The 25,678-nt window shown below is 41.2% G+C and overlaps 1 protein-coding gene across 31 annotated transcripts in view; it reads right to left on the reverse strand.

Annotated features, from left to right (window-relative positions):
- Window positions 1-25,678, reverse strand: part of DLG2 (discs large MAGUK scaffold protein 2) — a 2,231,561-nt gene that overhangs the window by 416,784 nt on the left and 1,789,099 nt on the right. For all 31 annotated transcript variants that reach the window (XM_043918879.1, XM_043918871.1, XM_043918860.1 and 28 more), the window contains one exon: window positions 390-546. In XM_043918879.1, the coding sequence (XP_043774814.1) occupies window positions 390-546 (157 nt within the window). The remainder of the gene's footprint in view (window positions 1-389; window positions 547-25,678) is intronic.

The following is a 25,678-nucleotide window of genomic DNA, read 5'->3' on the forward strand; positions in this document are numbered from 1 at the left end:
TTACCACTGAGCCACGGGGGAAGCCCCTACATTATTCTTAAATGGTTACATGCAACAAACTACATGCACCATGATGGATTTGGAAAGAAATTTAGCACTTTGAAAAATAAGTAATATACTGAAAAAAATGCATGCTTCTCAAATGTTCTGTTGGGTACAAATATGTCTCAGAAAATCTAAATGAAAACACTAGCACCTCTACCTGTATCTGAAGGAAGGAACAGGCCTCAAACCTGAACACCATTTAAATTGCGACATGCACCTAGAGCCATAATGCTTTCTTCTGTATTTCCTTTGGAATGAAGGTGCTTTTGGAGTTATAACCGGAAGGGATTTCTCTCAGATGGTGTCAGACATGGCGGGAATAAAGATTAAGGAGCAATACTCACAGATAGGATCTGGTCTCCTCTCTGGAGCTCCCCGCTCAGGTCTGCTGGTCCACCAGCCAGAATGAAGGAGACAAAAATACCTTCTCCGTCTTCTCCGCCCACGATGTTGAAGCCCAGGCCAGTGGAGCCTTTATGCAGGACCACCTTGCGGGGCTCCCTGCAGAAGCAAGTGGAGAATCACATCATAGGGGGGCCCAGTCAAGATTTACATCGTTTTTACTTACTACCTATGAAAAGGGCTTCTCCAATTGTGATAAATTTGCATGTCAAAAAGATGCGAAAATCAGGGCAGATGTCTGAATGCCTCACTGTAACAAATGCCAATATACCATGCAAATTTATCCCTTAATTCCCAAACATTTCCTTAAAATAGCTTTACTTCCAATTTTCCTTTGTTTATAACATCTGTTCTTGTACTGAGCACTACTAGAGCAGTATTCAATAGGGTGGATGTATCCAAAAAGAGGAAGAGAATTTGGGGGACAAGAGACTAGACTGAATAGGCCAGATGATGAACTATATTACACGACAGCCTGTGGGCTTGTTTTTTGTTTAATTAAAATTTACTCTGGAGGCAGTGGGGACTCACTGGAAGATTTTTGAGGCATGGATAATATTTAAATCAATTTTAGGAAGATTACAAATGGCCATATGTAGGATTGATGGGAGTTGGAAGCACAGATATGATGGGAGACAGGAAAACTCCTGAGGATGTTGACCAAGTAATCCAGGTTTAAGGAAGTGACAGCCTGCCCAAGAGGGATGGCAGTGATAATGAAAAGAAAGGGCAACATAAAAGAAGTAATTTGAAAAACCACTACAATATTGTAATTAGCCTCCAATTAAAATAAATAAATTAATTTAAAATTAAAAAAAAGAAAGGTAATTTGAAGGGAGGGACAGAGGTTGATTCAGGTATGGGAGGAGGAAGGAAGACCATATAAGTACTTGCAAAAATGGGAGCGTGTGGGTGGAATCCAGGGTATGAGCAGGAGTATGATTTTGACATACTTAATTCCAGGTACTAGTGGGACATCCTTGTGGAGATGTGTGAAGCAGTTAGAGACAAAGGCTAGGAATTTAGATTCTCAGAGAGGACTGCAAAGGCAGATTTGAGGGTCATCAGTAAGAGGATGAGAGATCAAATCTTAAGCCAACAGTTCATTGAGATTGTTTAGAGGTTGAAAAATTATGAAACACAGAATTGCAAGGGTTCTAAGAGGACATCTCGTCTAATTGTCTCTATCAGTAGTTTCAAAAAATGTATCCTGCAAGCCTCAGGTTTGACCAAGATTTTTTAAAAATATCACCTACCCTTCTCTTTCAAATATTTCAGTTCCAATTACGAAATGTTCCTCTTCTTTTTTCCTACTCTTAATGATGTAAGAATGACAAAAAACCACCCAATATATTTTTATTTTTTAAATTAATTTTTATTGGAGTATCGCTGCTTTACAATGTTGTGTGTGTTCCCGCTGTGCAATAAAGGGAATCAGTTATACATACACGTATTGTTGTAGTTCAGTGGCTAAGCCATGACCAACTCTTTGTGACCCCATGGGCTGCAGCAAGTCAGGCTTCCCTGTCCTTTACTATCTTCTGGAGTTTACTCCAACTCATGTCCATTGAATCAGTGATGCCATCCAGTCATCTCATCTTCTGCCACCCCCTTCTCCTCCCGCCCTCAATCTTTCCCAGTGAAGCAGCGCTTTGCATCAGGTGGCTAAAGTACTGGAGCTTCAGCGTCAGCATCAGACCTTCCAATGAATATTCAGGGTTGAGTTCCTTTAGGATTGACTGGTTTGATCTCCTTGGTGTGCAAGGGACTCTGAAGAGTCTTCTCCAACACCACTGTTCAAAAGCATCAATTCTTTAGCGCTCAGCTTTCTTTATAGTCCAACTCTCACATCCATACATGATTACTGGAAAAACCATAGCTTTGACTATACAGACTTTTGTTGGCAAAAAAATGTCTCTGCTTTTTAATACGCTGTTTAGGTTTTTCATAGCTTTTCTTTCAAAGAGCAAGTGTCTTTTACTTTTGTGTCTTCAGTCACTGCCTGCAGTGATTTTGGAGTCCAAGAAAATAAAGACTATCACTGTTTCCACTTTTTCTCATCTATTGGCTATGAGATGAAAGGACTGGATTCCATGACCTTCATTTTTTTGAGTGTTGAGTTTTAAGTCAGCTTTTTCACTCTTCTCTTTCACCCTCATCAAGAGGATCTTTAATTCCTCTTTGTATATGCATTTCCACTCTTTTTTAGATATCCTTCCCACTGAGGTAACCACAGAGCATTGAGTAGAATTTCCTGTGCTACACAGTAGGTTTTTAATTAGTTATCTGTTTTATACATAGTTATTTCATGTCAATCCCAATCTCACAATTTATCCCAACTTTTTTTCCCCCCACCTTGGTAACCTAAGTTTGTTCTCTCAATCTATGACTCTATTTTTGCTTTGCAAATAAGTTCATCTGTACCATTTTTTTAGATTCTACATATAAGCAATATTTTATGATATTTAGGTCATCATAACAATGACTACGCAGATTTTTTTATTTGCTATCACATTTCCTTGCATAAAGAGATGCGTTATATCTATATTTACCCTTATTTGAGGAAAGGTGTACAATGCAAGCTAGAGTTTGGACTATAAGTAATATGTAACAATGCTATGTATTAAGAGATGACTTGAGAAACCTGTATGCAGGTCAGGAAGCAACAGTTAGAACTGGGCATGGAACAACAGACTGGTTCCAAATAGGAAAAGGAGTACGTCAAGGCTGTATATTGTCACCCTGCTTATTTAACTTATATGCAGAGTACATCATGAGAAACGCTGGGCTGGAAGAAGCACAAGCTGGAATCAAGATTGCTGGGAGAAATATCAATAACCTCAGAAATGCAGAAGACACCACCCTTATGGCAGAAAGTGAAGAGGAACTAAAGAGCCTCTTGATGAAAGTGAAAGAGGAGAGTGAAAAAGTTGGCTTAAAGCTCAACATTCAGAAAACTAAGATCATGGCATCTGGTCCCATCACCTCATGGGAAATAGATGGGGAAACAGTGGAAACAGTGACAGACTTTATTTTTCTGGGCTCCAAAATCACTGCAGATGGTGATTGCAGCCATGAAATTAAAAGACGCTTACTCCTTGGAAGGAAAGTTATGACCAACCTAGACAGCATATTAAAAGGCAGAGACATTACTTTGCCAACAAAGGTCCATCTAGTCAAGGCTATGGTTTTTCCAGTGGTCATGTATGGATGTGACAGTTGGACTATAAAGAAGACTGAGGGCAGAAGAATTGATGCTTTTGAACTGTGGTGTTGGAGAAGACTCTTGAGAGTCCCTTGGACTGCAAGGAGATCCAACCAGTCCATCCTAAAGGAGATCAGTCCTGGGTGTTCATTGGAAAGAGTGATGCTGAAGCTGAAACTCCAATACTTTGGCCAACTCATGTGAAGAGTTGATTCATTGGAAAAGACCCTGATGCTGGGAGGGGTTGGGAGCAGGAGGAGAAGGGGACGACAGAGGATCAGACTGTTTGATGGCATCACCGACTCGATGGACATGGGTTTGGGTGGACTCTGGGAGTTGGTGATGGACAGGGAGGTCTGGCGTGCTGTGATTCATGGGGTCGCAAAGAGTTGGACACGACTGAGCGACTGAACTGAACTGACATAGAGTCAGTTCATTCTGATGGGGGTAGACTACTTATACGCAATACATGCAATAAGTTAGTTTGTTATAGGGTATGTTAGAAAGCAGTAAATCTTTCGGGAGAAAGAAAAAGTGGAGGAGTGTAAGGACAGGTGCTTGCAGGGATGAGCTTGGGCAGGATTTACTGAAAAGGTGACAGTTGAGGAAAGACTGAAGAGGTGAGGATTCTCATCATGCTATCTAAAGGAGACATTCCAGCTAGAAGGGACAGAGGCCCTAATATGGGAAGGTGCCTGGTGTTGTCAAGGAAAAGCTAGGAGGCCATTGTGACTGAATGAGCGAACAAGGGGAGGAGAATGGTAAAAGATGGTAAAAGATGACGTCAGTGTACTAGTTTTCTATTGATGAGCAACAAATTGCCACAATCTTAGTGGTGACAAATTACCACAAACACCCACTATTATCTCTCTTGTAGGTCAGAAGTCTGGGTGGCCTTGTCTAGGTTGTCTGCCCAGGTTTTCATAAAGTTGTTATCAAGGTGTCAGCCAGGACACACTTTATTGGAGTGCTCTGGGGAAAAAGCCAGATCCATATTCAAGTTAGGTTGTTGCCAGAATTCAGTATCTTGTACTTGTAGGACTGTTTTACATATACTGGGTTGGCCAAAAGAGTTCGTTTAATTTTTTCTGTAAGATCTTATGGAAAAAATCCAAATGAACCTTTTTTTGGCCAACTCAGTATTTTATTATAATGAATTGACTGATGGAGCCATGAATGATGAGAAGTTCCAGGATCTACAGTAAGCAAGCTGGGGACCCAGGAGAGCTGATGGTATAAGTTCCAGCTCAAGTCCAAAGTTAGGAGAAAAGCAATGTCCCCGCTCAAAGGCAGAAAGAAAGAACAAATTCTCTCTTACTTTGTCTTTGGTTTTATTCAGGCCTTCAGTGGGTTGGATGGGGCTACTCATGAGAGAGGAAAATCAGCTTTACTCAGTACACTGACACAAATGATAGTCTCATCCAGAAACATCCTCACAGACACACCCTGAATAAGGTTTAATTATCGGGCACCCTGTGACCCAGTCAAGTTGACGTACAAACTTAGCCATAAAAGACTGAGGTCCTGTTTCCTTGTTGGCTGCGAGTTGGGAGTCTCTCTCGGCTTCTAGAGCCCACCCCTTTTCCTCCTCATGTGGTCCTCTCTAAACTTCAAGTCAGAAATGGTACACTGAATCCTTTCCTTTTTCGGAAGCTCTCTGGCTTGTTCTTCTGCCACTGGCTGGATTTAACTCTCTGATTTTCCAAGGTCTGTGTGATTAGGTTTGAAGCACCCAGATGATTCTTCACCTTAAGATCAACTTCTTAGTAACCTTAATTACATTTGCAAAGTCCCTTTTCCATGTAAGGTAACTTAACTGTGGGAGCAACACCAGAAGGTGGAGATCATGGAACCATTTCAGAATTTTGACTCCCACAGGCAGACAGGCAACAGGGGATAAATCCTGAAGGGCCCCATTGACCATTTTAAAACTTTGATTTTTACTCTGAGAGAAACAGGGACCCACTGGGAAAAATTACCTGATCTGATTTACATTTTAAATGATTACTTTGGTATAAAGTAGATAATAGAGGCAAAGATTAAACAAGACCAGTTGGGTGGATATTGCTATATTTAGGCAAAATAGAATAATGCCATGGATAAGAGTGGTATTAGAGGAGGTGGTGGATGGTGGATACGTTTGCAGTCTGTTTTCTTTTTCTGTTCAGATTGAGTAATTCCTGTTTTTCTATTTTCACATTCACTGTTTCTTTCTTCTGTTATATTTATTCTGCTATCAAATCCATCTAGTGAGTTTTATTTTATTTTATTTATTTTTTTTCTAGTGAGTTTTAAAATTTTGGTTATTTTAAAAAAGCTTTAACATTCTATTTGGTTTTTCTTTACATCTTTTATTCCTTTGCTGAGACTTTCTATTTCTAAAAAAAAAAATTTATTTCAAGTGTATTTGTTATTGCTTATTGAAGCATGATGGCTGCTTTTAAAATCCTTGACAGAAAATTCCAACATCTGTGTTATTAGTACCTCAATGTTGCTATCTTTTGTCTTTCCTCATTCAAGTTGAGGTTATCCTGGTTTTTGGTATGATAAGTGATCTTCTATTATATACTGAACATTTTGGGTGTTTTGTTGTGAGGCAATGGAATCTATCTCATTTTAGGCTTTTCCAGGTTGTAGATTTGTTTAGCAGATCCAAGTGGGATGGGTATTCAGCTCTCCACATGGCTCTGGTGACACCAGAGAGGAAAGTGGGGTACCAGTTTGCACTCTACTCATTCTACCTGCCTGACCCTTGGTGGGGGTAGAGGCTCAGGTCCTTTTGGACGCACTGATACCAAAGGTGGAGAGAAAGTGGCGTGTTGACCAGTACCACCTTGAACCACCTTGTTTTGCCTCTGAGAGGGGCTAGAAGTTCAGCCCCCCACCCCCCATCGAGCCCCACGGACGCTACCCTGGTAGGGAAAGTGGTTTGCCAACAAGTGCTGCTTCATTCTCCCTCCTCCTGTCTCTTGCCACTGCCCAGAGTAGAAGTTCAGCTCCTGGCAGGGCCCCGCCAATACCAGGAGTAGGGGAACAGAAAGCTAATCTCATTCCAGCTCGTTGCTGCTGGGTAAAGATGCAACTTCAGCTTCCCAGAAAGTGGAGTATCAACTAACAACACCTCATACCATCTTATTCTGCTTTTTAGTTGCAGGATGGGAATGGAAGTTCAGCTCTTCTTTGGCCCCCTGACACCAACCCAGTGGAGGAAATGAAGGGCCATCTCATAATTGCATATCCCAGCTGTCTCTGGTGGGGCCAGAAGTCCAGCTATCCACATGGTCTACTGGTACCACAATGGTGAGTGGACTTTTTCTTTGTTATCTGGCTAGAGTAGGACTCCACTGCCCCAAATTTCCCTGTTCTATTAGCCTACTCTTTCCCCAGTCCTTTGGTTACAGGGAGCAGGCTTTTCTTGAGGCTTTTCATTCTATATGTAGTGGCGGTTTCAGGGGATAGCCTTCTCTGGCCCATCCTGGATATACGGGAGCAGAAAGAAAATCCAGATAACTCACATCACTGTCATTCCTCTTCCAGCCGGTCTGACATCTTTCCAACTTTTAAAAAAAATTATTTATTTATTTATGGCAGTGCTGGGTCTCTGTTGCTGCTTGCAGGTTTTCTCTAGGCTGCAGCGAGCAGGGGCTGCTCTTTCTTCATTGTAGTACGCAGGCTTCTCACGGTGGTGGTTTCCTCTGCAACATGTGGGCTCTAGGGCTCCAGGGCACGTGGGCGCATGGGCTCCAGGGCTCCTGGGCGCGGGGGCACGTGGGCTCTAGGGCTCCGGGGTGCGTGGGCTCCAGGGCTCCAGTGCTCCAGGGCACGTGAGCTCCAGAGCTCCAGGGTGCGTGGGCTCTAGGGCTCTAGGGCGCGTGAGCTCAGTAGTTGCAGTGTGCGGGCTCAGTAGCTGTGACGCATGGGCTTAGTTGCTCCACAGCAGGTAGGATCTTCCAGCACCAGGGATGGAACCCATGTCCCCTGCATTGGCAGGCGGATTCTTAACCACTGGACCACCAGGGAAGTCCTTTGTCCACCTTTTTAGAGTGTTTTTATGTTTGTTTGTTTGATTATGTCTAAAGTTGTTTTTGCTTTTCTACATAAAAGGGAAAATTAGAGAGGAATGGGGATACTTTCCATTGGCTGATACCAGAAATCCAGGTTCTAGATATGTTTTTGAAGGTAGGGGTTAACAGGATTTTTGACAAAAAAGTTATTATAAAAAATATCTTTTTTCCCCCCACTATAAAACACATACTCTCAGTAGGACCAATGACATTCAAGCTATAGATAATAAACAGATGGCAGGAAGGAGGCTATTATGACTCTGTTTACCTAGATGCTAAAAGTTTCGCTTGATGCTTTCTGTGCTTCATTCCATTTACTCAAAACAATATAATGAGGGAGGTATACTGATGTCTGCAACAACTTTGAAACTAATCCTAAAAGGAAGATGGATTGGTGACTGGATAGATTGAAGAGAAACTGTAGCAAAATGTTGAAACCAGAATCTAGATGGCAAGTATATGGGTGTTCATTATAACATTCTTTAAATTTCTTTATGTTTGAAAAATTTTATAACAAAATATCAAGAAAAGTAGACAATCTGATGAAGAAATTACTTTGACAACTCTCTAGTGTAGTTAAACAAGACTACTTGCCCAACTTTTTATTGAGTTTAGTAAGTGGCAAAGGCAGAACTAAGGCACAGATTTTCTAATTCAAAATCCCAGAGTCGAAAGTACAATATATTCCAGAGACTGTCAATTGATAAGTTGGAGGCTTAATATGAACCACAGTGTTAATAAATTTTTGAATTCGTTGCTCATGTTTAAAATTAGGAAAACTTGCATAAAATGTGGATTTATGGCTTTACATGGAAAAAAAACCACCCCAGACATTCTATGAATACTGACAGTCTCATTGTATAGCGACAGTTGTCTGGAACATGGGCCACTTATGGGGAAGTCATCCTGTAGTTTGCCATCCATCCTCTAGTCTCATTTCTGCCTCACGTTCCTCAGACCAAAAAAGCTGTAAGTTGCATCACATTTGCCCTTCTTGCAAAGTTAAGAGGAAAGTAAAGCATTTTTTTGTACTCATGGTTCTATCAAAAATGAGAAAATTTTAACATTGTGGAGGAAGCCTGATATTTTAATAGAGAACAAAATTCTTTTGGAACTAAGGATTATCCTTACATGTTTAATATGCAAAATGAGTCTCTGCAGAAAGAATATAGCCTTTAAGATTATAATGAAACATTAGACCTCATTACATATCTATGTAACTTACACTGGGGCATATTGTTAGTGACCTGTGTGCATAAAATATATCATTGGTGAGTGATGGTAGTTTTTATTTGTTTTCCTTGGACAAGTCTTTTAAACTAAGTTATTTGGAAATTTCTCAACTCTTGAGATTTAAATGTGTTTTTAAAAAGAGAATTTTGTATCACAGTAAATTAGGATGTTTATTTTAATAATAGGGAGAAATGCCAAAGAAATAAATCTGTAAAATTCTATGCAAATGAAATGTCCTAAGCATAGTCCAAAAGATTTACTTTTTCTAATTTAAAACTCTTATACTAATAACCCATTATATTATGTGGAAGATTTTAAAGAGTTTTCATGTAAAAACAAAACAAACAAATATAAGGAATATATAACAAAATAGAAATAGACTCACAGATAAAGAGAGCACTCAAGTGGTTACCAGGAGGAAGAGGGAAACAGTGGAGTGGGGACAAGTAGGGATTAAGAGATACAAATTACTATGTATGAAACAAACAAGCTATGAGTATATATTGCACAAAACAGGAAATAGAGCCAATGTTTTATAAGAAATTTGTTGTTGTTCAGTTGCTAAGTTGTGTCTGACTCTTTGTGACCGCATAAACTGCAGCATGCCAGCCTTCCCTGTCCTTCAGTGTCTCCTGAGCATATTAAAAAGCAGAGACATTACTTTGCCAACAAAGGTCCATCTAGTCAAGGCTATGGTTTTTCCAGTGGTCATGTATGGATGTGAGAGTTGGACTGTGAAGAAAGCTGAGAGCCAAAGAATTGATGCTTTTGAACTGTGGTGTTGGTGAAGACTCTTGAGAGTCCCTTGGACTGCGAGGAGATCCAACCAGTCCATCCTAAAGGAGATCAGTCCTGGGTGTTCATTGGAAGGACTGATGCTGAAGCTGAAACTCCAGTACTTTGGCCACCTCATGCGAAGAGTTGACTCATTGGAAAAGAGCTTGATGCTGGGAGGGGTTGGGGGCAGGAGGAGAAGGGGAAGACAGAGGATGAGATGGCTGGATGGCATCACCGACTCGATGGACATGAGTTTGAGTAAACTCCCGGAGTTGGTGTTGGACAGGGAGGCCTGTACTGCTGCGACTCATGGGGTCGCAAAGAGTCAGACACTACTGAGCGACTGAACTGAACTGAACTGAGTTTGCTCAGACTCGTGTCCATTGAGTCAGTGAAGCTATCCAGCCATCTTATCCTCTGTTGCCCTCTTCTCCTGCTCTCAATCTTTCCCAGCATCACGGTCTTTTGCAGTGAGACAGCTCTTCACATCAGGTGGCCAAAGTATGGAACCTCAGCTTCAACATCAGTCCTGCCAATGAATATTCAGGGTTGATTTACTTTAGAATTGACTGGTTTGATCTCCTTGCAGTCCAAGGGACTCTCAAGAGTCTTCCCTAGCATCATATTTCAAAAGCATCAATTATTTGTCGCTCAGCCTTCTTTATATTCCTTCCTATTCTCATGTCCATACTATAGCTTTGACTATACAAACCTTTGTTGGCAAAGTGATGTCTGTTTTTTAATATGCTGTCTAGGTTTGTCATAACTTTTCTTCCAAAGAGCAAGTGTCTTTTATTTTGTGACCATGGTCACCTTACGTAGTAATTTTGGAGCCCAAGAAAATAAAATCTGTCACTGTTTCCTCTTTTTCCCCAACTATTTGCCATGAAGTGATGGGACAGGATGTCATGATCTTCCTTTGTTTAATGTTAAGTTTTAAGCCAGCTTTTCACTCTCCTCTTCCACCTTCATCAAGAGGCTGTTTAGTTCCTCTCTGCTGTCTGTTATTAGAGTGGTATCATCTGCATATCTGAGGTTGTTGATATTTCTCCCGGAAATCTTGATTCCAGCTTGTCATCCAGCCTGGAATGTGCATGATGTACTCTGCATGTAAGTTAAATAAGTGGGCTGATAACATACAGTCTTGACACACTCCTTTCACAATTTTGAACCAGTCTGTTGTTCCATGTCCGGTTCTAACTGTTACTTCTTGTCCTGCATATAGGTTTCTCAGGAGGCAGATAAGGTGGTCTGGTATTCCCATCTCTTTAAGAATTTTCCACAGTTTGTTGGGATCTACACAATCAAAGGCTTTAGCCTAGTCAATGAAGCAGAAATAGATGCTTTTAAAACTTCCCTTGCTTTTACTATGATCCGATGGAGGTTGGCAATTTGATTGGTGGTTCCTCTGCTTTTTCTAAACCAGCTTGTAAATTCTCAGGTCACATACTGCTCAAGCCTAGCTTGAAGGATTTTGAACATAATCTTGCTAGCATGTGAAATGAGTGCAATTGTATGGTAACTTAAACATCCTTTGTCATTGCCTTTCTGTGAGATTGGAATGAAAACTGACCTTTTTCAGTCTTGTGGCCACTGCTAAGTTTTCCAAATTTGCTGGCATATTGAGTGCAGCACTTTTACAGCATCATCTTTCAGGATTTGAAATAGCTCAGCTAGAATTCCATCACCTCCACTAGCTTTGTTCATACTAATGCTTCCTAATGCCCACTTGACTTCACACTCCAGGATGTCTGGCTCTAGGTCAGTGACCATACCATCGTGGTTATCTGGGTCATTAAGGCCTTCTTTGTACAGTTTGTTCTGTGTATTCTTGCCATTTCTTCTTAATCTCTTTTTCTGTTAGGTCCTTGCCATTTCTGTCCTTTAGTGTGCCCATCTTTTCATGGAATGTTCACTTGGTATCTCCAATTTTCTTGAAGAGATCTCTACTCTTTCCCATTCTATTTTTTTCCCTCTATTTCTTTGTATTGTTCACTTAAGAAACCTTTCTTATCTCTTCTTGCTTTTCTCTGGAACTCTGCATTCAATTGGGTATATCTTCCCCTTTCTCCTTTGTGTTTTGCGTCTCTTCTTTTCTCAGCTATTTGTAAGGCCTCCTCAGACCTTGTTGCATTTTGCCTTGTTGCATTTCTTCTTCTTGGGGCTGGTGTTGATCACAGCCTTCTGTACAATGTCACGAACCTCCGTCCATAGTTCATTAGGCACTCTGTCTATCAGATCTAATCCCTTGAATCTATTTGTCACTTCTACTGTACAGTCATAAGGGATTGGATTTAGGTCATACCTGAATGGCCTAATAGTTTTCCCAACTTGCTTCAATTTGAGCCTGAATTTTGCAATAAGCAGCTGATGATCTGAGCCATAATCAACTCCTGGTCTTGTTTTTGCTGACTGGGTAGAGCTTCTCCATCTTTGGCTACAAACAATATAATCAGTCTGATTTCAGTATTGACCATTTGGCGATGTCTATGTGTAGAGCTGTTTCTTATGTTGTTGCAAGAGGGTGTTTGCTATGACCAGTTCATTCTCTTGGCAAAACTCTGTTAGCCTTTGCCCTACTTCATTTTGTACTCCAAGGCCAAACTTGCCTGTTATTCCATGTATCTCTTCACTTCCTACTTTTGCATTTCAGTCCCCTATGATAAAAAGGACATCTTTTTTTGGTGTTAGTTATGGAAGGTCTTCATAGAAGATGATTCATAGAATCATTCAGCTTCAGCTTCTTCGGGATTAGTGTTTGGGGCATAGATTTGGATTACTGTGATATTGAACGGTTTGCCTTGGAAACGAACCGAGGTCATTCTGTCATTTTTGAGGCTGCACCCAAGAACTGCACTTTGGACTCTTATGTTGACTATGAGAGCTACTCCATTTCTCCTAAGGGATTCTTGCACACTGTAGTAGTTATAATGATCATCTGAGTTAAATTTGCCTATTCCAGTCCGTTTTACTTAACTGATTCCTAAAAGAGCTTTAAATGGAGTATAATCTATAAAAACACCAGATCACTATGTTGTACACGTGAGACAAATATTATAAATCAACTACACTTAAAAAAATAAAAAATAGGGTGTTTCAATGTATATTTTCCCTTTGAGAGGATCAAAACCCTGTGAAAAATTAGAAGTTCTATTTTTTAAAACTTCCTTTTTATTTTATGTTGGAGTATAGTTGATTTACAATGCTTTGTTAGTTACATGTGTACATATATAGTATAAGTGATTCAGTTATACATATATCCATTCTTTTGAAGATGCTTTTCTCATATATTTTTATAGGGTATTGAGTTCCTCACGCTATATAGGAGGTCCTTAATGGTTATCTATATAGAGTAGTATGAAAAGTTCTATTTTTTGATGCTTTGGTAAGTCAACTAGTTTACATTAGTTGCTAAGCTAGTTTATTGTTCACACAGCTAGTAAATATCAGGGCTAGTCTTGTTTTTTTTAGACACATCTTCTTCCTCTAGTTTTATTGAGGTATAATTGGCATATAATACTGTATAAGCTTAAGGTGTACGGCACAGTGATTTGACTAATATACATCATGAAGTGATGATCATAATTTTAGTAAACATCCATTATCTCATACAAAATTAAGGATGTACAGTTTTTTCCTTGTAATGAAAACTCTTAGGATTCAGGCTCTTAACATCTTTCACATATAACGTTCAACAGGGTTAATATACTTATCATGTTGTACATTAGACCCCTAGTACTTATTTATTTTATAACTGAAAGTTTGTACCTTTTGACTCTCTTCATCAAATACGCCCTCCTTCCCATCCTCTGCCTCTGATAACCACAAATCCGATCTATTGTTTTTTTAATAAGTGAGAGAGTTTTTAAGAGCAGTTTTGTTGTTGCTGTTTGATAACTAAGTCACGTCTGACTCTTTGCAATCCCATGGACTGTAGCCCACCAGGCTCCTCAGTCCAAGAGCAGTTTTGTTTCAAATAAAATGCAGAGAAGGTACAGATTTCCCATTAACATCCCGCCCCCACACAGGCATAGCCTTCCTCCCTCTCAATATCCCCCACCAGAGTGCTACACTGGTTACAATGGACGAACCTACACTGACCCGTCGTTATCACCCAACGTCCACAGTTTACATTAGGGCTCACCACTCCAGGTGTTGTCCATGCCGTGGCTTTGCACAGAGGGTATAATGTCATGTATCCATCATCATAGTATCACACAAAGGTGGTTTCACCGCCCTTAAACCCCCTGTGTTCCACCTATTCATCCCACTCTCCACACAGCCCCTGGCAGTACCAACCTTTGTACTGTCTCCATAGTTTTGCCTTTTCCAGAATCATATGGTTGGAATCCTACAGTATGAGGCCTTTCAGATTGGCTTCTTTCACTTGGTAATATGTGTTAAGATTGCTCCATGTCTTTCCATGGCCTGATAGCTCATTTGTTTGGAGTGCTAACTCATAGTCCAGGGTCTGGGTATACCTGTTGATTTATTCATTCATCTACTGAAGGACACACTGGTTGCTTCCAAGTTATGGCAGTTGTAAACACAGCCACTTTAAACACCTATGTGAAGGCTTCTGTGTGAACATAAATTTTCAATTCATTTGGGTGAATACCGGAAGTGTGATTGCTGGATCTTATGGCAAAAGTAGTAAGAGACTGCCAACCCATCTTCCTCGGTGGCTGTTTACACTCCTACCAACAATGAATGAGAGGTCTTTACCAGCATTTGGTTTTGACAGAGTTCTAGATTTTTGCCATTCTTATATGTATGTAGTGCTACTCACTGTTTTGACAGAGCCAGTCTCTTTACTATAAGTATTTTGTCCATTAAATGGAGAGATACTGTAAACAATGAAAATTTAAAACACTGAGCTAAAATATACTTTGTATAAGCCAGAGGGAGACCTCAATTTTAAAAAGGCATCACAAAACATTTACAGAATATAGTTTCCATAATTACTGACTCTCAAAGATTCACTTTAACTGCTCTTGGCTTCTATCATTTGAACCAAAACTTCAGCACTTCATTATATGTTGCCTTGTACTCTTTTCTCTCTGAACATCAAGGTATCCCCTCAACCTCTCTTTTCTCTCTAGTTCAGGCCTAGACTTTTAGGACAGTTTCCTAATTTGAAGATTCTTTGAGTCCAGTTTCAATGTTCCAAACATACTCTTTCCACTAGCATGACACCTGATCCTCTTAGTTCCCTGCTTAATTGGCACCAGCCATCCTGGGTTCCATATCATATCAAACTCTTGTGCTTCTTTGAGTTGGACATGTTGCTTCATCTGTCCACTCCTTGGCTCAGGCTGTCTTAAAACTCAGTTCAAACTCTCTTACTCTTCAGGTTCAGGTGATCACTTGGTCCACACTGTGTCTGGTCCACATACTTCTATAGTAGCATTCATCACATTGCACAGTGATTACTCATAGATTCATCTACCTTAGTAGACTGTCAGGCACCAGCAATTATCCAGCAGGGTAATATGCCTGACAACCAGGAACTCAGGAAATCACTGTTGAATCAATGAATCAACTCTTACAGTGATTTAGATCTCCCTTTACCCTCTGCTTCAAACTATAATTATTTTCACAAATATCTATTCTTTTTGGTAGATTTTATTCAGGGGTAGAAAAATCTAAAGGCCACATTGAAAGAACAGATAACAGAAATGAGTGAAGCAGGCCGAGTCGGGATTGTAACAGACCGAGGATATGTTCTCTCTCGAGGGGTTTCTGCTCAACTCTGGACAGTTGCTCAAGCAGGAATACTGACTAGCATGGCCAGATTCTCCAATTTCTAAAGATGAGAGTCTAGATTTTATGTGAACTTTTCAGAATGTTAAGCTGACAGTGGTAAATAAAAGTATGTGCAAGTCACACACGCATGTCTATGTTTCGGATCCAGTTATGGGCTGCCAGTGAGACTCTGCTCTGCACCTAGTTTTTCAGGACATTCAGTGAACGCTCCACGTTCGTCTACTCCGTGATGCTCAGAGTGGTACCTGGCTCATGGCAATTCTCTGTAACTTCAAGTTGATTTAATATTCCACACTCAGTCCCACCTCTGTCCTTCCAAGTTCCCTCATTCTCAGATATCCTGTTCTTTTATTTTTTCCCTTTTTAAAATGATGTATTTTTTTGGCTGTGCAGGTCTTTATTGCTGCATGGGGACTTTCTCAAGCTGTAGTGAGTGGGAGCTACTTTCTAGTTGCAGTGCTCAGATTTCTCCTGTTTGGGTTTTTTTTTTTTTTCATTTATTTTTATTAGTTGGGGGCTAATTACTTCACAATATTGCAGTGGCTTCTCTCGTTGCAGAGCCTGGGCTCCAGGCACGCAGGCTGCAGTAGTTGCGGCTCACGGGCTCTAGAGGGCGGGCTCATTAGTCGTGGCACATGGGCCCAGCTGCCCCAAGGCATGTGGGATCTTCCTAGACCAGGGGTTGAACCTGTGTCCCTTGCATTACAAGGTGGCTTCTTAACTGCAGGACCATCAGGGAAGCCCTCTCTTTTGTTTTATTTTTCCTTTTATGTAAGACCCACTCAACGTTGACCTTCTTCGTGATGGCCCGTCCCCAAACATTTGGAGCCACAGCTCTCATTTCTGATTGTCCATTGCCTGTGCCAATGACTTTGGGTCTGATGAACATAACACCCTGCATTTCCGTGAACTTTTCCCTGTGTGAGGGCATTGTGACATCCAGAGAGATTATAACCTATTGAAGGTGTGGTGTCATGGTTTACGCAAAAGAAGAATGCACAACAAACACTTAGTGATTGAATAAATGAGCACATACCACCAGTTTATGAAGAAGTGGAGTACTTTTCATACTCAAGTGATTTGAGCTCTAATTTTCCTATCACTCATCATTCAGACTTTGGATTGTCTAGGGACCCATTTGTAGTCATTTTTCTACATTATTAAATGTGAACAGTGGAACAAAATCCTAACTCTTGTTCTTCATTCAGAATTGAGTTCAAGAGTCATGATCTGGAAATTGTCCTTGATACTCTCTTCTACCTCCTCAATCCGATGGGTGCCTCCCCTAGCATTTTCTCCACATATCTATAACAAAACTTATGACACCTGGTTGGCAAACTTACCTGCCTCTCCAGCTAGAATGATCAACTTGAAAGCAGGGAACATGTCATTTGATTTTTGTCCCCAATATCTGGAACAGAGTAGGTACTGTCCACTAATTTCAGCTTTCATGTTAGACTTTAAGTTGAATCTTAAAGTCAATCTAAAGAAGATGGAACCTGGTTACTCATAATATCTAGATCTATATATGTGTGCCGGTGTGCTCAGACACTCAGTTGTGTCTGATTCTTTGTATCATGGTGGACTGCAGCACGCCAGGCTCCTCTGTCCATGGGGGTCTCCAGGCAAGAATAATGAAGCCGGTTGCCATTTCTTCCTTCAGGGGATCTTCCTCACCCAGGAATCAAACCTGTGTCTCTGACATTGGCTTGGCAGGCAGATTCTTTACCACTGGTGCCACCTGGGAAGCCTACACACACACACACACACACACACACACACACACACACACTTATATTTTTAAAAATCTTTCCTGGAAAATCCTATAAGCAGAGGAGCCTGGCGGGTTACGGTCCATGGGGTCGCAAGAGTCAGACATGACTTAGGGACTAAACCATCACCATCCACTTAAAAAGTATATTTTATTCACGAATCCAAACTTTCAGTAAACAGCTAGGGGGTACTGACATTGAGTCAGGCATGTGAATACAAAGATTAAAGAGCCTGGGGTGGCAGGAGCCCCGTGTAAAGAAGCCGTTATAAGAGCCCAGGACCAGGACAAGTGCTCGGTCAGAGACATGTGCCCAAGAAGCCAGAGCAGCTGAGAGCAAAGAGCGACCAGTCTTTTTCTAAAAAGGTCTTTGTCTTTTTATCCATCACCTGGATGAATTACATGACGTTCCCTTATGCAGTTTTACTTTTCTTTTAATGTGATGTAAAAAAGCCTTCATAATCATGAAAACATTAGGGTGCTGGGCAGTTGGGGAGATGCCAGCCCGACTTGCTCCCATCTCTGGTCGAGCAGCAGTGCCATCTTGTTTAGCTGGAGTCTCAGAGGATGCGCTCAGCCACTGGGATGTTTGCAGCAGAGGGAAGCAGGGTGCTGTGGGCTAGTTTTTTCTCCTCAAACCACATGGCCTAAGAAGGTTCTGGATTTTTTTTTTTTTAAGTGACTATTTAAACCTAAAGACTTTCTCGTGACTATGGGCGGGATATTCTTTGAACCTCTGAGGTGTGTGAAGTCACTTCAATCAGCTCCCTACACATCTACCACAGTGAGAGGCACTGTAGTGTAGTGGTAAGTAAGCTGTGACAAGGTTTTCAGTCATCTTTCTAAAATATGTATCTGACCATGTTACTCTCTTGCTCAGAAACCTCCAAGGGTGCCTTCAGGATGAAGCCTAAACTTCTCAGCATGATATCCAAGTTCCCCATCATCTGACCTTCAATACCTAACAATCCGACCCCAATGCCTAACTTCACTGTGCTCCCTTGCACCCATGCTCCAGCCATACAAAACTGCCAGCCATAGAGTTCTTCCTCCCACCAGCTTGCCCCATGTCGTCTTGTCTGTGCCCAGACTGTTCTCCAGTGCTGGGCTGTTCTCTTTGGCTAGAGAGATGCTTTCTCCTGCACCCTCATCTATGTGATGAACTTCTATTTGCCCTTCAAGACTGAGGCCTGGGGTGGTCTCCTATTTCCTTATTCACCCTTGCCTCTAGAAAAACTGACCACGTCTCCATTTTTGAAATCACATTGTTTTTCATTGATCATCCCACTGTTGTTACCTTTATGTTATGAAACTACTTTGTTTCCCTATCTGCTCTGTGAATCTGTATGGCTCTGAAGGATAAAGACAATGGTTTATTTGTTTTAGTAATGTTGGGAACTAATACGGGCTGAGCCCATAAGACACACACACAGAGAACATGTTGCATGAATAAAGAAAAAAGTAAATGAGGGGTAAGGTGAAATAATACTGAATTCTAGTTCCAACTTTCTAAGATTGTGGGAGAACTTGGACATGCCCTCTGTGGGGCATGTTCCTTGCTTGAATAATAACTTGGGAGGAAATAATATTTTTTGTCAAGGGAGAGTGATTATATTAGACAATGAGCTAGAAACATCTAGAAATGAGAAAAGCATTATAGGAAATTATACATTGAAATTCTATTTCCAGCCATTTGGCAGATTGTTGTTTAGTCGCTAAGTCGTGTCCTACTCTTATGACCCCACGGACTGTAGCCCGCCAGGCTCCTCTGTCCATGGGATTTCCCAGGCAATAATACTGGAGTGCGTGGCCATTTCCTTCTCCAGGGGATCTTCCCAACCCAGGGATCGAACCCACATCTCTTGTCTCCTGCATTGGCAGACAGATTCTTGAGTTGCTAAGTTTGCAAGTGAGAGAAATCCTTAGAGGCCAAAAATGAAGAGGACTACAAATTTAGAGAAGAAGGCAACTGCCAAGACTAGCAGTGGATGCAGGTTTCTAGCATCCAGAGTTGATCTCTGCTTTGAGAGTAAGCCTGTGTGGGCCTTGAGGTGGGGTTAGATCAGAGACCCTTGCACAGAATCAGGACCCTGAAAGCCTATACCCTAAGCAAAAGGATAAAGCACAGAACATTAGCTCCTCACCAATGTCAAGGATACCTATCTGACCTGAACTTGGCTCAAAGACAAAAGGGCCGGTTTTCTCAAAGCATGTTTGAATGTGGAAGAAGTTATATTTTAGGAGTAGAATTTATAAAACTTATTAAATTGGGAGAAGAGAGGGAGAGTCTTCCTGCATGCTAGAAGAAATTCTACAATGTAGCTCCAGGGTTATGGAGCGGAGGTGCCCTCTAGCCCTGACTCCAGTTTGCTGATGTAAATGTGCAGGCTGGTGGTGGTAACCCAAAGGACGGGCTCATCTGGCCATCCTAGCTCAATGGCAGCAGCCGTTAAGTCATCCAGCTGGCTGATTTCCTTCTCTGAGCTCAGGCTCACTAAGCCACATGCTCATTAAAATATGTTCTTCCGTAGTGTTTTTCCTAACAGGAGTGAATGTGCTAAATAGCACAGTCTGGTATCTCGAGCAGATATATTTCTCATTGTAAATTCATAACTTGGCATCATGCATATAAGCTTGATCACCCCTGGATACACTGATGGAAACTGAGTTTCAGAGTGTGTAGATGTCAGGCTCAGATTTAGTACTGTGATAATCCAATAAGGGGCTTCCCTCATGGCTCAGCTGGTAAAGAATCTGCCTGCAATGTGAGAGACTTTGGTTCGATCCCTGGGTTGAGAAGATCCCCTGGAGAAGGGAATGGCTACCCACTCCAGTATTCTGGCCTGGAGAATTCCATGGATTGTATAGCCTATGGGGTCACAAAGAGTTGGACACGACTGAGCAACTTTCACTTTACTAACCCAATAAGGGACAGTTAACCTCTGAGGTCATGCTTAAAGAGCCAGCTAGTGTCCCTGAGTCCTTTCTTCTTTATTTCTCTATAAATACAACTGTATTCATGTGAGCAATGTTGTTAAGGAAAAAAGGGTCAAAGGGACTTTTCAGCAGGATGGGAAGAAGTGTTTTAGTCTAGGTGTGAAAAGGGCGCATAGCGAAGGTGATGGATTGGAGATAACCCACAGAAAGCTTCAACACTGCTTGTGGATTATGGCTGATGTCTCATATCTAAATGATCCAGTTCCCCAGAAGACTGTAGTGCAGTGTGTGCCTCACATTCAAATAGTTAATTTGGTCAGCTGGTCAAATAGTCAAGCAGATTACTGGACATCATATAGATACACAAAGATAAAGGAGTTTTGTTGAACTGCTACTATGAGGACATGATTTTAAGATAAGGCATGAGAAATCTGACATTACAGAGGAGGATCTGTACTCTAGACTTTCTGCAGTAGAGGGTAGGCTGACTTCAGCAAAATAGTCACTGCACATATATTGAGTGTATACTAAATATACTGTGGTTGGTACTGTGTAAGATAAAAAGAATTTTATTAGATGGGGAGAGTATGGTATACCATGATACTTGAAAAGATTATATAGGCTTGGGGATTGATAGATCTAGGCTTGAAGGCAGTCCTATTAATAATAGTTGATCACCTTGGTGGAGTTTTTTGTGGTCTTATTTTTTTTTTTTAGCTGTCAATTGTGAAGAATAATATCTATTTTATGGCATTTTAAGGATGAACTGAAATATATACTAGGATCACACAGCAAACGCTCAGTAACTTTTCCCGGGGATTTACCATTTTTGGAAAACAAATAGGCATACATAAAATAAAAAATCAACAACACAAGGCCACATAGGTTAAATACCAGCTGAGTACTGTGGATGATGAGAAATCTCATTAAAGAAAAATGATTAAGTCATGGAGAAGACAGGCTATGAACTAGACCCTGATGGATGGGTTGAAACTAGTTAAGTGGAAAGGAAAGTAGATGGTATTTTAGTACATGGCATGAGCCCAGGAGCAGATACAAGATGTGTTTGGAGAATCGGGAGTATCAAGCTTGAATGGGGTGTGGGATCTGTGTCAAGGAAAACCAGAAGACTGAGGCAGATTGTGAAGGAACCCGGAAGCCAGGCTAAGGAATTCAGACTTCATACTGGGATGAGTGAAGGCACTGAATGCTGCCTTACTCAGGGAGATTCTGTGAAGGCACGAACTTCTCTCTGAAAGCCTTACTGTTTATGTCATGCTATGCATTGTCTACAGCCAACCCAAGATTGCCTGCAAGGAGCTCAACTGAACATCCTAAAGGTCTCCAGACAGCCCTGCTTGTAAAGTAAGCGGCTTCGTTTGAGGTTGTAACATACGGCCTTGGATCTAATTGCCAGCATCTAGTGTTTACTCTTTGTAAAACTCTCTCTTAGCTCTCCTGTCCAGAGAAAAAACTGTGGGATTAGTTACATATTGGAGATCCCATATAATATCCTTGATAAAAGGAATCAAACAGATAAACAAAATGATTTTCTTCCCACAAGCATGAATCAACTATAGATTAGTTTCAATCTAATCTTGATTAGCTTGAAATATTTGGAGTGTTTTTCCTATTCACATACCAAGTATAATAATGTAATAACCATGTTCCTCAATTTGCTTTTGTCCAAATTTCTCAAAAAGACAAACAAGGAAGCTGTTAAATTTTGTTCTCACATAGGCTCTTACTTTTCATATTCATACATTTTAATAATCACTGCATCTCCAAAGTAAAAGAAAATTATCCCTTTATTTCATAATATTTTGGTTGAAAACTTCCCTATTAAATTGCATGTGCCATCCATGATGACATGTATTTGCTTCAGCTTCTTTTTGCATTTTGAATTTTTAAAGAGCAGTTAATCACACAAGGAATACATTAGCAATTCTGTTAAATAAAAGAAAAACCATAGCTGTCATACAGAGTTAATTTTTATAGTTGCATCATTTGCCCTCAAGCGTTCATGACTAGTGAAACATTGTTTAAAAACATTATGAAAGCTGGGTATAAGCAAAACTAGTATTTTATAATCAGATTAGAAAAACCATCCTGCATATTTTTCCTTAAAGGCAAAGCACACTTTGGGAAAGATTTTTTTAAATGTTTTTTGAACCAGAACTCTATGGTATTATGAAATTCCAATTAATTACCAAATGTTCAAGTCTTCTGCAATTAGTGTGATATAGTGTGAGTGGCTTGGGATAATTAAACAAAAATTTTTTTGGATTCTAGTTGTATAGGTCTTTTCTGGACTCTAATTTGGATATATCCATTTTATTGTAGAAAAATTTGTGACTGAAACCTGTTTCCTAGTCTTGACTCCAACATTAACCCCCATCATCCTTGAAAATGGCTTTTGTCCATTTTCCATTTTGTGTGACAGAGTGGGTGGTGAGGGCAGCAAACCAGAATTGCCAGGACCCCTTCCAACTCTGTGTGTGTTAGTCGCTCAGTTGTGTTTGACTCTTTGCGACTCCATGGACTGTAGCCCACCAGGCTCCTCTGTCCATGGAAATCTCCAGGCCAGATTACTGGAGTGGGTAGACTTTCCCTTCTCCAGGGGATCTTCCCAACCCAGGTATTGAACCCAGGTCTCCCTCATTGTGGGCGGATTCTTTACCAGCTGAGCCACCAGGGAAGGCCAAGAATACTGGAATGGGTGGCCTATCCCTTCTCCAGTGGATCTTCCTGACCCAGGGATCTAATCGGGGTCTCATGCATTGCAGGCGGATTCTTTACCAACTGATCTATGAGGGAAGCCCTTCCAACTCTACCATTATGTATATTTGCTTAATGAAAACCAGAAGTGGAGTTTCCCACTTCTAAACTACAATGCCATTTGATTATTTAATACAAACTTAGTAATCACCTTTTTGAACTTGTTGGAGAAGACTCTTGAGAGTCCCTTGGACTGCAGGGAGATCAAAACAGTCCATCCTAAAGGAAATCAGGCAATATTCATTGGAAGGACTGATGCTAAAGCTGAAACTCCAATACTTTGGTCACCTGATGTGAAGAGACCCCAATGCTGGGAAAGATTGACTCACTGGAAAGGACCCCGATGCTGGGAAAGATTGAAGGCAGGAGGAGAAGGGGATAACAGAGGATGAGATGGTTGGATGGCATCACCAATTCAATGGACAGGAGTTTTGAGTAAGCTCCAGGAGTTGGTGATGGACAGGGAAGCCTGGCGAGCTGCAGTCCATGGGGTTGCAAAGAGTCAGACACGACTGAGCGACTGAACTGAACTGAGTATTCACATTGAGGAGAGCAGAAAGGACAGAAATAGCTTTTAGATTTTCTCCAACCTGACCTCTGTTCAACTTTCAACACTGTAAACTCTCTCCTAGACCAGCACTATCAACAGAACTCTCCGTGAGGCGGAAATGCTTCTTGTGTGTATTGTCCAATAGGATAGCCTTTAGCCACGTGTGTTATTAAGCAATTGAAATGTGGCTAGTGAGACTTAGAAACCTAAATTTTTATTTTATTTAATTCTAAGTAATTTACATTTAAATAGTCCCATGTGTCTCCTGGCTACTGTAGTGGACACCAAAGTCCTAGAATCTCTTTCTCTCATTAAAGAGAACTCTGTTCTTTTTTCTTACCATTCTGTCTGTTCCTTCTTCGTCTCCTTGAAGAGTTTCCCTTATCTACTTGATATTCATAAATAGTATTTATTTTTTCTTATTTTTTAATTGGAGGATAATTGCTTTACAATGTTGTGTTGATTTTCACTGTACAACAATGCAAATCAGTCATAACTCTATAAATACAGGTGCGTGCTAAGTCGCTTCAGCCATGTCTGACTCTTTGTGACCCCATGGACTGTAACCCGCCAGGCTCCTCTGTCCCTGGGACTCTCCAGGCAAGAATACTGGAGTGGGTTTCTGTGGCCTCCTCCAGGGGATCTTCCCAACCCAGGAACTGAACCCGCATCTCTTATGTCTCCTGCATTGGTAGGCAGGTTCTTTACCACTAGCACCACCTGGGAAGCCCTGTATATCCCCTCCCTCTTGAGCCTCCTTCTTATCCCCACCCCCTCCCACCCCTCTAGGTCGTTACAGAGAGCCAGGCTGGGCTCATAAATGGTCTTTCTAAAAGCTATAGCCTTGGCTGCCTTCGACTCTCTCTCCTTCCCTCTTCTCTACAGAGCAACTTTTCTTCCTTTGGGTCCCAGTTTTTAAACTGCATTTGTTTTTTGGCTGTGCTGAGTCTTTGTTGCTGAGCATGGGCTTTCTCTAAGTTGGCGTGCAGGGGCTCTTCTTCATTGAGGTGCACGGGCTTCTCCTTGCGGTGGCTTCTTCTGCTGCAGAGCGTGGGCTCTAGGCTTCAGTAGTTGCAACAGATGGCTTAGTTGCCCTGTGGCATCTTGTGGGATTTTCCTGGACCAGGGATCAAACCTGTGTCCCCTGCATTGGCAGGTGGATTCTTAGGCACTGGACCACCAGGGAAGTCCTAGGTCTCAGTTTAAATGTGACTGTCTCATCACTCCATCCAAACTAAGCCCTCTGCTCTATTATTTTCTATCATGCCCCCCTGGTATGTCCTCTTCATGATACTTATCTTACAATGAAATCATTATTATTTTTTTGTTTGTTGTCTATCTCCCCCTACAATCTCACCTTGTACCCCTGGCACCTGACACAGTGCCTGGCACATATTATGGCCTTGATATTTGTTGAATAAATTAATAGATGGGTGATCTTATCCTTTCCCTTATTGATGATTCACTAATCCATATCTCTAGCTGATATTGGAGTCTCCAAATTTTTATTTAACTGCCTAAGAATGAACTTATTATCTTTCCTAGACTTTCTTTCCTTTTATTCCTTGTCATGGTTAATGCTATCTCCCAATTTTGCAATCAGAAACTTCTGCATTGCCTCTCTACTACTCATGGAGTGCTTCTAACCATCTAACCAATGCAGTCAGTTTTAATTCAGAAGTGACTCTCAAATCATCCTAGCATTGTTGGTTTGGTTTAGGCCTCAGAGTTGCATAGTTGAACCTACCATGGCTTCCTAACTAGGCTCCTCTTGACAGTCACTCACCTCTGCACTTTCTCCTTCAAATGGCCCTTGAGAGATTTTCTTAAAAAAACAAATACAACATCCACCTTCTTTAGAGCTCCCATTGCTTTTTCACTACGTAAGGGATGTGCACGCACGCTCAGTTGCTTCACTTGTGTCTGACTCTTTGTGACCCTAAGGACTGTAGCCCACCAGGCTCCTTTCTCTTTGGGATTCTCCAGGCAAGAATACTGGAGTGGATTGCCATGCCCTTCTCCAGGGAAATTTTCCCAAACCAGGGATCGAACCTGCATCTCCCGTGCCTCCTGCATTGCAGGCAGATTGTTTACCTACTGAGCCACCTGGGAACTCTCCTTAACTTCTTTTGTATGACATGTGAGGCCTT

The sequence above is a fragment of the Cervus elaphus genome, chromosome 2, assembly GCF_910594005.1.
Source record: "Cervus elaphus chromosome 2, mCerEla1.1, whole genome shotgun sequence".
In the NCBI taxonomy this organism is placed as follows: domain Eukaryota; kingdom Metazoa; phylum Chordata; class Mammalia; order Artiodactyla; family Cervidae; genus Cervus; species Cervus elaphus.